Source organism: Hyla sarda, chromosome 1 (genome assembly GCF_029499605.1).
Source record: "Hyla sarda isolate aHylSar1 chromosome 1, aHylSar1.hap1, whole genome shotgun sequence".
Taxonomy (NCBI): Eukaryota; Metazoa; Chordata; class Amphibia; order Anura; family Hylidae; genus Hyla; species Hyla sarda.
In genome coordinates, this window is record NC_079189.1 from 46,627,565 (window position 1) to 46,641,195 (window position 13,631).

The 13,631-nt window shown below is 45.8% G+C and overlaps 1 protein-coding gene across 2 annotated transcripts in view; it reads right to left on the minus strand.

Annotated features, from left to right (window-relative positions):
• Positions 1-359, minus strand: part of LETM1 (leucine zipper and EF-hand containing transmembrane protein 1) — an 85,491-nt gene extending 85,132 nt beyond the window's left edge. The window contains exon 1 of one of the 2 annotated variants that reach the window (XM_056554937.1): positions 34-359. In XM_056554937.1, the coding sequence (XP_056410912.1) occupies positions 34-106 (73 nt within the window). In that variant the 5' untranslated portion in view covers positions 107-359. The remainder of the gene's footprint in view (positions 1-33) is intronic. The other variant, XM_056554938.1, reaches the window with a different exon arrangement.
• Positions 360-13,631: the final 13,272 nt, after the last annotated feature.

Sequence of the window (13,631 nt, forward strand, 5' to 3'; positions counted from 1 at the left end):
GCAGTACCCGGTGACACTGAGAACCCTCCTCACCTCTAGTGGTGTCTCCCCGGCTCCAGACCAGCGGGGCTCTGGGCAGACAGCCTCTCACCAGCAGGGCGGCCATGTTGTCAGGACGGGCGGAGATGATGATGATGATAATTACAGATCAGGGCCGGGGATGAGTACAGGCTGAAAGCTGCTCCATGTCCCGCTGCCAGAACAATCTCCACCTCTGGGTCCTTACTGCGCCTGCGCACCACAAACTGCCGGCGAACAGGCGGAGCTACGCAGTTACGTCCTGACGCGTGATTGTCCCGACTTGTTTTCGAGCGGCCATTGTGGATTACTGCGTGTGGGAGCACGTGATCAAAGGTCGAGTGACGCAAGTTCTCCCAACCCCATGGTGGCCATTTTGGTAGTGGGCAGAGTGGACGCGATGACATTGCAGATATGAGTTGCTACATGAGGAAAGCGTCATACAGCTGCGATCTATGACTCATATTACCCAGGAGGCAATTCTCTGGGACGAATTTTTTAATGTGCTTTTTTTTCTTTAGTTATTAATTCTGACTTCTTCAAATTTGGCTCTATTCACTTCAGTGTAACTGTACTGCAATACCACACACCACCTGAGTACAGGGGTGGCGCTGTTATAGGAGGAAAAGTTGACCAGTTGTCCATAGCAACTAATCAGCAACTTTTTAAAAGAAGCCTCTGCTAAATGAAAGTAGCAGTCTGATTTTCTGCAATGGGGGCGGGGGGGGGGGGGGGGGGTTGTAGGGCTTGGGGGAAGTTTGGTTGATTTAGCACACTGTGCGATAAATCTTCCCTACTGTTTTTAAAGGAAAACTGTCAGCTTGCTTAACACCCCCCACTAACCAGCTATACTGGCTGGTAGTGCGGGGGACGCTGATCAGTTTGATGCATACCATGCCCGGACCCGCTGCGCCATTCGCCCGTAATCTTCTTTTTTCTTGATATGCAAATTAGCTGCTAACTGGCATGGGCAGGGTTACTGCTTTCATCTGGCACTGTGACGTAACTGCCGCCTGGCCCGCAGCACCACCCGGCTTATGAATATTCATGTTCTCCCTCATCATCTCCCTCTCCTCCCCGCTGATTTCAGGAGTCCTGAAATCAGAGGGAGAGAGAGATGATGAACATAAAGAGTCCCACCACACTACTCCTTTAAAGCAGTACTCCGCTGCAAACTGTTCCGAACGCTGGAACCGGTGCCAGGAGCTAGTGACATCATAGCCCCGCCCCCTCATTACATCACGCCCCTCCCCTCAATGCAAGTCTATGGGAGGGGGCGTGATGTCTGTCATGCCCCTCCCATAGACTTTCAATGAGGGGGCGGGGCTATGAAGTCACAAGCTCCCGGTGCCGGCTCCAGTATTCGGAACCGCTTGATTCGAAAGCTGAGCAACGGAGTACCCCTTTAACTATCATTTATTCCAAAAATGAGTATGAACAGTGTCAGAAATTCCAAAATCTATGCGACACAGACAGCCACAGTTGTACTTTCTTTTCTTTTTCCTTTTTTTTTTACATTTTATTCCTTTTTTTCCATGTACAGATAAAACTTTTGTTTGGCGTTATTTTGGAACGCTACAAAAGCTGCACTCACATTTTTCTCCTCAATTATGCAGTTTTTGTAGTGCTTTTTATTTGGGGGTTTACCCCTGTTTTTTTCTCATTATGCAACATACATGCACACCTGGTGTTATTTTTTATTTTTTTTTTTGCAATCTATAAAAGTCTATGGGCCCATTCACAAAGAGGAAATTCTGCTTGGAAATTCCATTGCCACAGCCTCCCATTATTTTCAATAGAATTCTGCTGCACCGTGCACAGGGCAGAATTTCTGTTGCAGAAATATCTGCCACGGATATTTAAATTCTGGACTTGGCTGAAAGAATGAATATCGCTGAGCGGTCCTAATGGCGGTTTATTCTGCCGGCACCTGCTGCCTACATAATGTACACACCAAATTTTTCCAATAAATGGAAAAAAGCCACAATTTATTAAAGACAATGCCACAACCTGTAGTACATATCCAATACATACAAACCTATTCTTCCTACATATTCCATAATCCTCCATGTTTTATATGATTACTAGCTGAGTCCCCGGCGTTGCCCGGTTTTTCCTTCCTAATATTTGTTGGGGAGGAAAATAAACAAAGCAGGAAGCTTTTGACTTCATATGCAGTCCTCAAATATTGTTGTCATATCCCATCCTCATATCCCGACCTTCTATCCCGTCCTCCTATCCCGTCCTCCTATCTCGACCTCCTATCATGACCTCCTATCCCGTCCTCCTATCTCGACCTCCTATCCCGTCCTCCTATCCCATCCTCCTATCCCGACCTCCTATCCCGACCTCCTATCCCGTCCTCCTATCCCGTCCTCCTATCCCGACCTCCTACCCCGACCTCCTATCCTGTCCTCCTATCCCGACCTCCTACCCCGACCTCCTATCCCGTCCTCCTATCCCGACCTGTAATATGTGTACCAGGTATTGAAATATCTCCAGCTGTACAGAAGTTATGTGGGAACATACATTTCCCATTGATTTGCATGGGACTTTAAACAAAAACCCTGATCCTCACAAATGGGGGTAGTTAAGGGTTAAATTAACAATCCTATATTTTAAGTGGACATATAAGTAACATGTGACCAAGTATTATCAAAATATCTCCAGGCGTTTGGAAGTTATGCAGTAACATATATTTTCCATTGCATTGTATGGGACTTTAAACATAAACCCTGCCCCTGGCAAATGGGGGTGAGTAAGGGTTAAATCACCTATCCTATGTTTGTTGTTGACATATAAGTAACATGTGTGCCAAGTTTCATGTTAATATCTTTAGCCATTTGGAAGTTTTAGTGGAACATACATATACACACATACACACATGTTGAGTTTTATATATATATACTAGCTGAGTACCCGGCGTTGCCCGGTTTTTCCTTCCTAATCCTTGTTGGGGAGGAAAATAAACAAAGGAGGAAGCTTTTGACTTCATATCCCGTCCTCATATATTGTTGTCATATCCCAACCCCATATCCCATCCTCCTATCCCGACCTCTTATCCCGTCCTCCTATCTCGACCTCCTATCCCAACCTCCTATTCCGTCCTCCTATCCCGTCCTCCTATCCCGTCCTCCTATCTCGACTTCCTATCCTGATCTCCTATCCCGTCCTCCTATCCCGTCCTCCTATTTTGACCTCCTATCTCGACCTCCTATCTTGACCTCCTATCCCATCCTCCTATCTCATCCTCCTATCCCGACCTCCTATCCAGTCCTCCTATCCCGTTATCCTATCTCGACCTCCTATCCCTACCTCCTATCCCGTCCTCCTATCCTTATCTTGACCTCCTATCCCAACCTCCTATCTCAACCTCCTATCCAGACGTCCTCTCCCGACCTCCAATCCCTACCTCCTATCCCGTCCTCCTATCCAATCTATCTATCCCAACCTCCTATCCTGACCTCCTATCCCATCCTCATATCCCCTGCTCCTATCTCGACCTCTTATCCTGACCTCCGATCCCAATCTCCTATCCTGTCCTCCTATCCCGTCCTCCTATCACGACCTTCTTATCCCGACCTCCTATCCCGTCCTCCTATCCAGACCTCCTATCCCGACCTCTTATCCCGTCCTCCTATCCCGTCCTCCTATCTCGACCTCCTATCCCAACCTCCTATTCCGTCCTCCTATCCCGTCCTCCTATCCCGTCCTCCTATCTCGACTTCCTATCCTGATCTCCTATCCCGTCCTCCTATCCCGTCCTCCTATTTTGACCTCCTATCTCAACCTCCTATCCCATCCTCCTATCTCGTCCTCCTATCCCGACCTCCTATCCCGTCCTCCTATCCCGTTATCCTATCTCGACCTCCTATCCCTACCTCCTATCCCGTCCTCCTATCCTTATCTTGACCTCCTATCCCAACCTCCTATCTCAACCTCCTATCCAGACGTCCTCTCCCGACCTCCAATCCCTACCTCCTATCCCGTCTTCCTATCCAATCCATCTATCCCAACCTCCTATCCTGACCTCCTATCCCATCCTCATATCCCCTGCTCCTATCTCGACCTCTTATCCTGACCTCCGATCCCAATCTCCTATCCTGTCCTCCTATCCCGTCCTCCTATCACGACCTTCTTATCCCGACCTCCTATCCCGTCCTCCTATCCAGACCTCCTATCCCGACCTCTTATCCCGTCCTCCTATCCCGTCCTCCTATCTCGACCTCCTATCCCAACCTCCTATTCCGTCCTCCTATCCCGTCCTCCTATCCCGTCCTCCTATCCCGTCCTCCTATCTCGACTTCCTATCCTGATCTCCTATCCCGTCCTCCTATCCCGTCCTCCTATTTTGACCTCCTATCTCGACCTCCTATCCCATCCTCCTATCTCGTCCTCCTATCCCGACCTCCTATCCCGTCCTCCTATCCCGTTATCCTATCTCGACCTCCTATCCCTACCTCCTATCCCGTCCTCCTATCCCGTCCTCCTATCCTTATCTTGACCTCCTATCCCAACCTCCTATCTCAACCTCCTATCCAGACGTCCTCTCCCGACCTCCAATCCCTACCTCCTATCCCGTCTTCCTATCCAATCCATCTATCCCAACCTCCTATCCTGACCTCCTATCCCATCCTCATATCCCCTGCTCCTATCTCGACCTCTTATCCTGACCTCCGATCCCAATCTCCTATCCTGTCCTCCTATCCCGTCCTCCTATCACGACCTTCTTATCCCGACCTCCTATCCCGTCCTCCTATCCAGACCTCCTATCCCGACCTCTTATTCCATCCTCCTATTTTGACCTCCTATCTCGACCTCCTATCCCGTCCTCTTATCTTGACCTCCTATCCTGATCTCCTATCCCGTCCTCCTTTCCCGTCCTCCTATTTTGACCTCCTATCTTGACCTCTTATCCTGTCCTCCTATCTCGTCCTCCTATCCTGTCCTCCTATCTCGACCTCCTATCCCGATCTCCTATCCTGACCTCCTATTCTGACCTCCTATCCTGTCCTCCTATCCCGTCATCCTATTCTGACCTCCTATCCTGTCCTCCTATCCCGTCATCCTATCTCAACCTCCTATCCTTATCTCGACCTCCTATCTGGACCTCCTATCCCGACCTCCTATCTGGACCTCCTATCCCGACCTCCAATCCTGACCTCCAATCCCTACCTCCTATCCCGTCCTCCTATCCAATCCATCTATCCCAACCTCCTATCTCGACCTCATATCCTGACCTCCTATCCCATCCTCATATCCCCTGCTCCTATCTTGACCTCCTATCTCGACATCTTATCCTGACCTCCTATCCAGTCCATCTATCCCAACCTCATATCTCGACCTCCTATCCCGACCTCCTATCCTGTCCTCCTATCCTGACCTCCTATCTTGACCTCCTATCTCCAGCTGTACGGAAGTTATGTGGGAACATACATTTCCCATTGATTTGCATGGGTCTTTAACCCCTTAACGACGTAGGACGTATATTTACGTCCTGCGCCGGCTCCCGGGATATGAAGCGGGATCGCGCCGCGATCCCGCATCATATCGTGTCGGTCCCGGCGCTCATCAACGGCCGGGACCCGCTGACCGCCGCTTCGAAAGTGAAAGTGACCCGGCTGCTCAGTCGGGCTGTTCGGGACCGCCGCGGTGAAATCGCGGCGTCCCGAACAGCTGACAGGACACCGGGAGGGCCCTTACCTGCCTCCTCGGTGTCCTATCGGCGAATGACTGCTCAGTGCCTGAGATCCAGGCAGGAGCAGTCAAGCACCGATAACACTGATCACAGGCGTGTTAATACACGCCTGTGATCTGTGTAGAAGATCAGTGTGTGCAGTGTTATAGGTCCCTATGGGACCTATAACACTGCAAGAAAAATGTCAAAAAAAAGTGTTAATAAAGGTAATTTAACCCCTTCCCTAATAAAAGTTTGAATCACCCCCCTTTTCCCATAAAAAAAAAATAAAACAGTGTAAAAAAGAATAAAAATAAACATATGTGGTATCGCCGCGTGCGTAAATGTCCGACCTATAAAAACATATCATTAATTAAACCACACGGTCAATGGCGTACGCGCAAAAAAATTCCAAAGTCCAAAATAGCGTATTTTGGTCACTTTTTATACCATAAAAAAATGAATAAAAAGTGATCAAAAAGTCCGAACAAAACAAAAATCATACAGATAAAAACTTCAGATCACGGCGCAAAAATGAGTCCTCATACCGCCCTCTACGTGGAAAAATAAAAAAGTTATAGGGATCAGAAGATGACATTTTTAAACATATAAATTTTCCTGCATGTAGTTATGATTTTTTCCAGAAGTGCGACAAAATCAAACCTATATAAGTAGGGTATCATTTTAACCGTATGGAACTACAAAATAATGATAAGGTGTAATTTGTACCGAAATATGCACTGCGTAGAAACGGAAGCCCCCAAAAGTTACAAAATGGCGTTTTTTCTTCGATTTTGTCGCACAATGATTTTTTTTTCCGTTTCGCCGTGCATTTTTGGGTAAAATGACTAATGTCACTGCAAAGTAGAATTGGCGACGCAAAAAATAAGCCATAATATGGATTTTTAGGTGGAAAATTGAAAGGGTTATGATTTTTAAAAGGTGAGGAGGAAAAAACGAAAGTGCAAAAACGGAAAAACCCTGAGTCCATAAGGGGTTAAACAAAAGCCCTGACCCTCACAAATGGGGGTAGTTAAGGGTTAAATTAACTATCCTATATTTTAAGTGGACATATAAGTAACATGTGACCAAGTATTATGGAAATATCTCCAGCCGTTTGGAAGTTATGCAGTAACATATATTTCCCGTTGACTTGTATGGGACTTTAAACATAAACCCCGCCCCTGGCAAATCGGGGTGGGTAAGGGTTAAATCACCTATCCTATGTTTGTTGTTGACATATAAGTAACACGTGTGGCCAAGTTTCATGTTAATATCTTTAGCCGTTTGGACGTGATGCTGGAACATACACACATACATACATAACATATAAGAAAGCAGAAGGGGGCACTCATGAGGTATGCGCTGTCTAAAGCCTTCTCATGTGCTGCGGTGAATCTAAATCACGTGTACTTCAATAAATGGCAGTCCAGGTATCCTAATTATCCGACCACCTGCGGGGTGCACATCACAAATGTAATACTAAAAAAAGAGGTAGTATGCACTCACCCCTAGGTTACGGTCGTTCATCCTTGGTGTCCAGGGACACTAGGGAGATCGGCGTCTTCTAGGAGCACTCAGAGGCTACACCGGTAGTTTCGGGGGATCAACCCACTTCATGCGGCCTCTGAGAGGCCCTGCTTTTTTTGCGCCTTTTGGTTTACACATTTCTGCAGATTTTGAGTTGCAATCCACTGATTTCGGCAATACAAATGATATGGAAGGGTTTTATGAACTGGACATTTTTGTGAAAAGGCGCAAAAAAGGCGCAAAGCCACTGAAAAGTCTCTAAAACTGCACCAGCCCAGACTTAGCTTAGGTTTTTGGTGTATGTGAGAAAAATTTCTGAAAATATGACCTGCACAAAATTTATCAAATGCTCTGTGACCATTTTATAAATTTGGTGCTCCCTATACATTACCAGCACACAAAAAAAAAGGTGTAAAAAAAATGCCTCACTTACACCTACAATGATAAATGCCGGCCAATAGCTTTTGCTAAGAGAACAGAGCCCCCCCTCTGAAAAGGTCACAATGCCTGTGAATGAGACAGCTCTTGTTGCTTGCTGTCTATGGTCCATGGGTCCTGCAGTAAAGCATATCACTAAATGCTGTTAAAAACAGCCCCCACAATAATGCACCAAAATAGATAAATAAATAAAAATTACAATCAGAAAAAAGAAAATAATAATAATAATAATAATAAAAGAACAGGTTTCAGTATCCGTCTCTAATCACGAACAAAAATCTAGTGGATTCCGAGTGGATTCCGCAGAAAGAATTGACATGTCAATTGAATTTACGTGGCAAATGGAAATTCTGTGGAAATTCTGCCTTGTGCTCAATGTAGCAGAGTCACAATGAAAACAATGGGACTCCGCTGCAACAAAATTTTACAATCAAATTTTTCCACCGAATTCCACTCCTAAATTCCACTGTGTGAACATGGCCAAACTGTATAAGAAAGATCCCATTGTGCAATGTATTGTTTTTGCACGGAACCTATTGATGACCTAATTCTCTATAGGGTTTACAGCGGCACACGCCGCAGCTTTATGTTTGGTGCGTTCATCGGCAGATTATCCAAATGCACCTAAAGCCTCTCTGAATACTTGTGTAGAAACCAGATTCCACTTAGGGATGAATGAACTTTGCTGCAGGAACAATGCACAAATGTCCCACTAGAGGGAGCACGTTTTCTACTGTATGTGGATACAATGTATCAGCCTTGATATAGAAACATCACTTTACTGAGGCTAAACAAGAGTATGGGCACCACCACAAAAAACATACTGAAAGTTTGGGTGCGACAACCCTTACAACCACAGTTTGATAGTCGTAAAACGAGAAAGACATCAAGGAAAAAAGTGCTAAACCGCAAATATACTTGTAATAAAATATCCTTTATTACAAATACGTCAAGCAGAAGACCAGACGAAAAATTAAAACCACACACCAGCACATAGATATAGCAAGTATAAGCTATATAACACCCTCCTAGAACCCACAATAACTGCAGGGCTATACTGAATAGGCCAAAATGTAAAAGAAAAACAACTACAGTATAATGAATACCCCAATAATAGTCAGTGGGTTAGTTCAATATCAACACATAGTATAAGTAATAGGCAGATTATCGGTATAAATAATGACAATGATCACTGCTATTAAAGTGGCAGGTAGTAAGAGAAATAAAATGAGTTAAAGGGGTACTCCGGTGAAAACCTTTTTTCTTTTAAATCAACTGGTGGCAGAAAGTAAAACATATTTGTAAATTACTTCTATTAAAAAATCTTAATCCTTCCTGTACTTATTAGCTGCTGAATACTACAGAGGAAATTCTTTTCTTTTTGGAATGCTCTCTGATGACATCACGAGCACAGTGCTCTCTGCTGATGTTATTATAATAATAATAACGCTTTATTTATTGCTGTCCTTAGTGGGATTTGAACCAAGTCCCCAGCACTGCAAGGCAGCAGTGCTAACCACTGAGCCACCATGCTGCCCTTAGCATACATCTGCTATGCATCTGCTATGCATGGTTGCTAAAATGGACAGAGATGTCAGCAGAGAGCACTGTGCTCGTGATGTCATCAGTGTTCCAAAAAGAAAAGAATTTCCTCTGTAGCATTCAGCAGCTAATAAGTACTGGAAGGATTAAGATTTTTTAATAGAAGTAATTTACAAATATGTATAACTTTCTGCCACCAGTTGATTTAAAAGAAAAAATTTTTTTCACCGGAGTACCCCTTTAAATAACACATATAGTAGTATAATACATATATCTGTAGTATAATCTAGAGATATAAACAATTACACACATATATATAAACAATTACACATAGAAAGAGAGCTACATAACATGTAAAATACAGAGATATAAACAAAAAAACATAAAGTACATATAAGTAAAATCCAATATAAAAGCTCAGACACCAAACCGCACTGAAGTCAGCCCAAAGTCTAGGAGGTAAGAAGCCCCACGTGTTATTTCAGAAAGTGCGACTTCCTCAGGGGTAAAAGGATGGTTACCCCCTGAGGAATCACACTCTGTGATCTAACACGTGGGGCCTATTCCCCTCTAGACTTTGGGCTGACTAGTACGGTTTGGTGTCTGAGCTTTTATATTGGATTTTACTTATATGTACTTTATATGCGTAATTATTTATATCTCTATTGTACAGGTTATTCTTGGACCCACACCTATCTCTAGAATGTGGTGTCCCATATGGTGAGACAGCTGTTGGCCACTATATCAAGGTGGAGACTGGACAGAGAGGTGGCCGGGATTTTGGTAAAAACCAAGTTTGTGTTGCTCCACTTCCATACCTCTCATAGAAGTGAATGAGAATGACAGAAAGAGAATATCACAGAGAGTAGATACATGTAGGCCAGATTGCGCTTGATGGCAGCACTGTAGAGATATATATATATATATAAATATGAAGAAAGAACAAGGTCCGGCACTAGATTGGTTGCAGGTAAAAACTTCCTGACGGTGATTGTACAGCAGTCTACGATTAAGCTCTATAGCGAAACGCGTCAGACTTCCAGTCTTGTACTGCAGAATCTTCAAATAAAGATATAAGAAGTTTTTACCTGCAACCAATCTAGTGCCGGACCTTGTTCTTTCTTCACTAAGTGAGCAGCTGGAGGCGGTACCGGCCGATCCGCGGCACAGGTGGTGAGGTAGGCGTGCACAGGGTGAGCGGCTCACAATCCAGCTTTCTGATTCATATATATATATATATATATATATATATATATATATATATATACATACACACACACACACACACACAGCAGACGTAGCCAATGGGTTTAAATGGACCTGTCAGTTCTCCTGACATGCTAATTAACTAACTATATTTTCTTAGAACTTTGCTTTGTGCTGTTCCTTTGTTGTTCCTCTTGAAAATCTATAAGCTGGATGTCACCATTCCCTTTGTCCCAATAAATTCAGATACTGTCAAATCAGCGCTGAGGCAAGGGTCAGATTGTGTTTTCACTTTCCATCACAGGTACCTGTCGGCATCTCACCAAAAACGGGACACCGATGTATTCTGGGGTGGGAAGCAGCAGGTGCCATTTATTTCAATGGCCTGAATGAAGTCACCTAGTGAGTCAAATTGGAACCTTTAACCTCTAGGACGAAGGGAGTACAGGTATGCCCTTGCATCCTGGAACTTAAAGGGGTTATCCAGGAATAGCAAAACATTGCTAATTTCTTTCAAAAACAGCTCTACGTCTGTCCACGTCTGTCCCCAAGATGGTATTACAACAGCTGTCACGCCCCCTTCCCATAGGCTTGCAGTGAGGGGGGGGGGCGGAGTGTGACGTCACAACGGGGTGCAGCATGCAAGATCACGGGGGTCCCCAGCGGCAGGGACCCCCGCGATCAGGCATCTTATCCCCTATCCATTGGGGATAAGATGTCTAAGCGCCGGAGTACCCCATTAAAGTGTTATGATTTTTAGAAGAGGAGGCAAAACTAAAGTGCAAAAACGAAAATTGGCCTCGTCCTTAAAGGGGTACTCTGCTGCTCAGCGTTTGGAACAAACTGTTCCGAACGCTGGAGCTGGTGCCGGGAGCTCGTGAGGTCATAGCCCCGCCCATCATTACGTAACGCCCCGTCACCTCAATGCAAGTCTATGGCTATGACGTCATGAGCTCCCGGCAGAGCTTCAGCGTTCAGAACAGTTTGTTCCAAACGCTGAGCAGCGGAGTAACCCTTTAAGGTCAAAATGAGTCCTTAAGGGGTTAAGATATTTCAACAGGACTCAATAGCATGGTCTGCTGGTCTATTAAAGGGGTACTCTGTTCCAAAGGATAGGGTATAAGTTGTCTGATCGCGGGGGGTCTGATCTGGTCCCCCCCCCCCCCCATCTCCAGGCCGGAGCTGCCGTGCTTGTGACGTCACCCCACATCCCCTACATTCATATCTATGGGAGGGGGCATGATGGCTAGTACACAGCCATCACGCCTCCTCCCATAGATATCAATGTAGGGGTCTACAGATTCCTGAGATGGAAAGGGGAAGCTCAGTGTGAACCTAGCATGAGACTGTTTTACGCAGTATTTCCCAACCAGTATGCTGCTAGAAGTTTCAAAACTACAACTCCCAGCAGGCATGGCTGTACAGCCAGCAACAGCTTAATGCACACGGGTTGGGGAACACTGGTGTAAGGACACACCTTACCAAAATGGGGAATGGTAACACCCAGCTGTCATCCAGAGGTGCCACCTGAAGCTTTAAAGGGGTTCTCTGGTGCTTAAACATCTTATCCCCTATCCAAAGGATAGAGTATAAGATGCCTGATCACGGGAGTCCCGCCGCTGGGGATCCCCGGGATCATGCACGCGGCACCCCGTTTGTAATCAGTCCCCGGAGCATGTTCGCTCCGGGTCTGATTATGGTCGACCGCAGGGCGTAGTATCGAGGGGCGTAGTGTGACGTCACACGCCGGTGCAGGCGTGACGTCAGATGCCGCTCGCCCTGTAGTCGCCCGTAATCATACCCGGAGCGAACACGCTCCGGGGACTGATTACAAACGGGGTGCCGCGTGCATGATCCCGGGGGTCGCCAGCGGCGGGAATCCCGCGATCAGGCATCTTATCCCCTATCCTTTGGATAGGGGATAAGATGTTTAAGCACCGGAGAACCCCTTTAATGCCCCAATGCAAGATGTGTACAAAGCCTCCCATCTACCATGGAGTTTCCCTATATGGCTTATTCATTATATTGTTGAGTTTCTTCTCATACTAATTTTTTTTTTGTATCCTATTATAAATGTGGTTTTGGTTATATTAAGTGATTTCCCCAACACATAAAATACATCTAAATGTTTTTCATAGGACCCAAGGGGCTTATTAACCAGTTACTACATTCCAGGCCCGTCCTGGATAAGGTTTGTATTTAGAATGCAATTTTCACATTCAGAACAAAACCAAAAAATTCCCATAGAAGATTTTTTTCCATGTATATTTAATGACTTTTAATGGAAAGTAATGCATCATTCTACTATTGAGAAAGAGGGGAGTGTAAACTGTTAGGATCATCTGGTTCCAGGGTTATTATTAATAAGCTGTTCCTATCGGCACCAGACTGCACTGGATTGCATGTGTGAATAGGACCTATAGAAATGGCATGGGATTCCGTTGTGTGGTCCCTTCCCCCACCTGACCATTATTTTCAGCTGGCCCTCTGATCTTGGCGATTCAGTTCAATTCTTCCTAAAAATAAAGCACCCTGGGAGGCCGTGGAGTCCTGACATAAGAGGCCGTGAAGGAAGGCGACTCCCACACAAAGACATGGAGGGGCATGGTACATGAGGTATCACAAATAAGCTGCCTGTTATATCCAGATGCTGTTTGTTGGGATGAGAAGTGTACTATAATATTAGTACTAATCCAATGAAATCTGGTTCTGGACTCGGAAAAAATAAAAATCTGCGTATGTACCGTATTTTTCGCCCTATAGGACGCACCGGCGTATAAGACGCACCCAATTTATAGGTGCAAAATCTAAAAAAATAAAGATTTTGAACCCAATAGTGGTCTTCAACCTGCGGACCTCCAGATGTTGCAAAACTACAACTCCCAGCATGCCCGGACAGCCGTTGGCTGTCCGGGCATGCTGGGAGTTGTAGTTTTGCAACATCTGGAGGTCTGCAGATTGAAGACCACTGCATAGGAGGTAATACTCACGTGTCCCCGCCGCTCCGGACCCGTCACCGCTGCCCTGGATGTCGCTCCATCGCTGTCGCCGTGTCCCCGTCGCTCTGGAACGTCTCTGCTGCCGGCCGGGTATCCTCGCTCTCCGTCGCCGCTATCGCGTCGCTACGCACGCCGACGCACGTGCGCGACGACGTGATGACGAGGAAGGAGAGCGCCGGCCATACAGGGGATCCCTGAACGGAGAAGACACCGATGAGGCA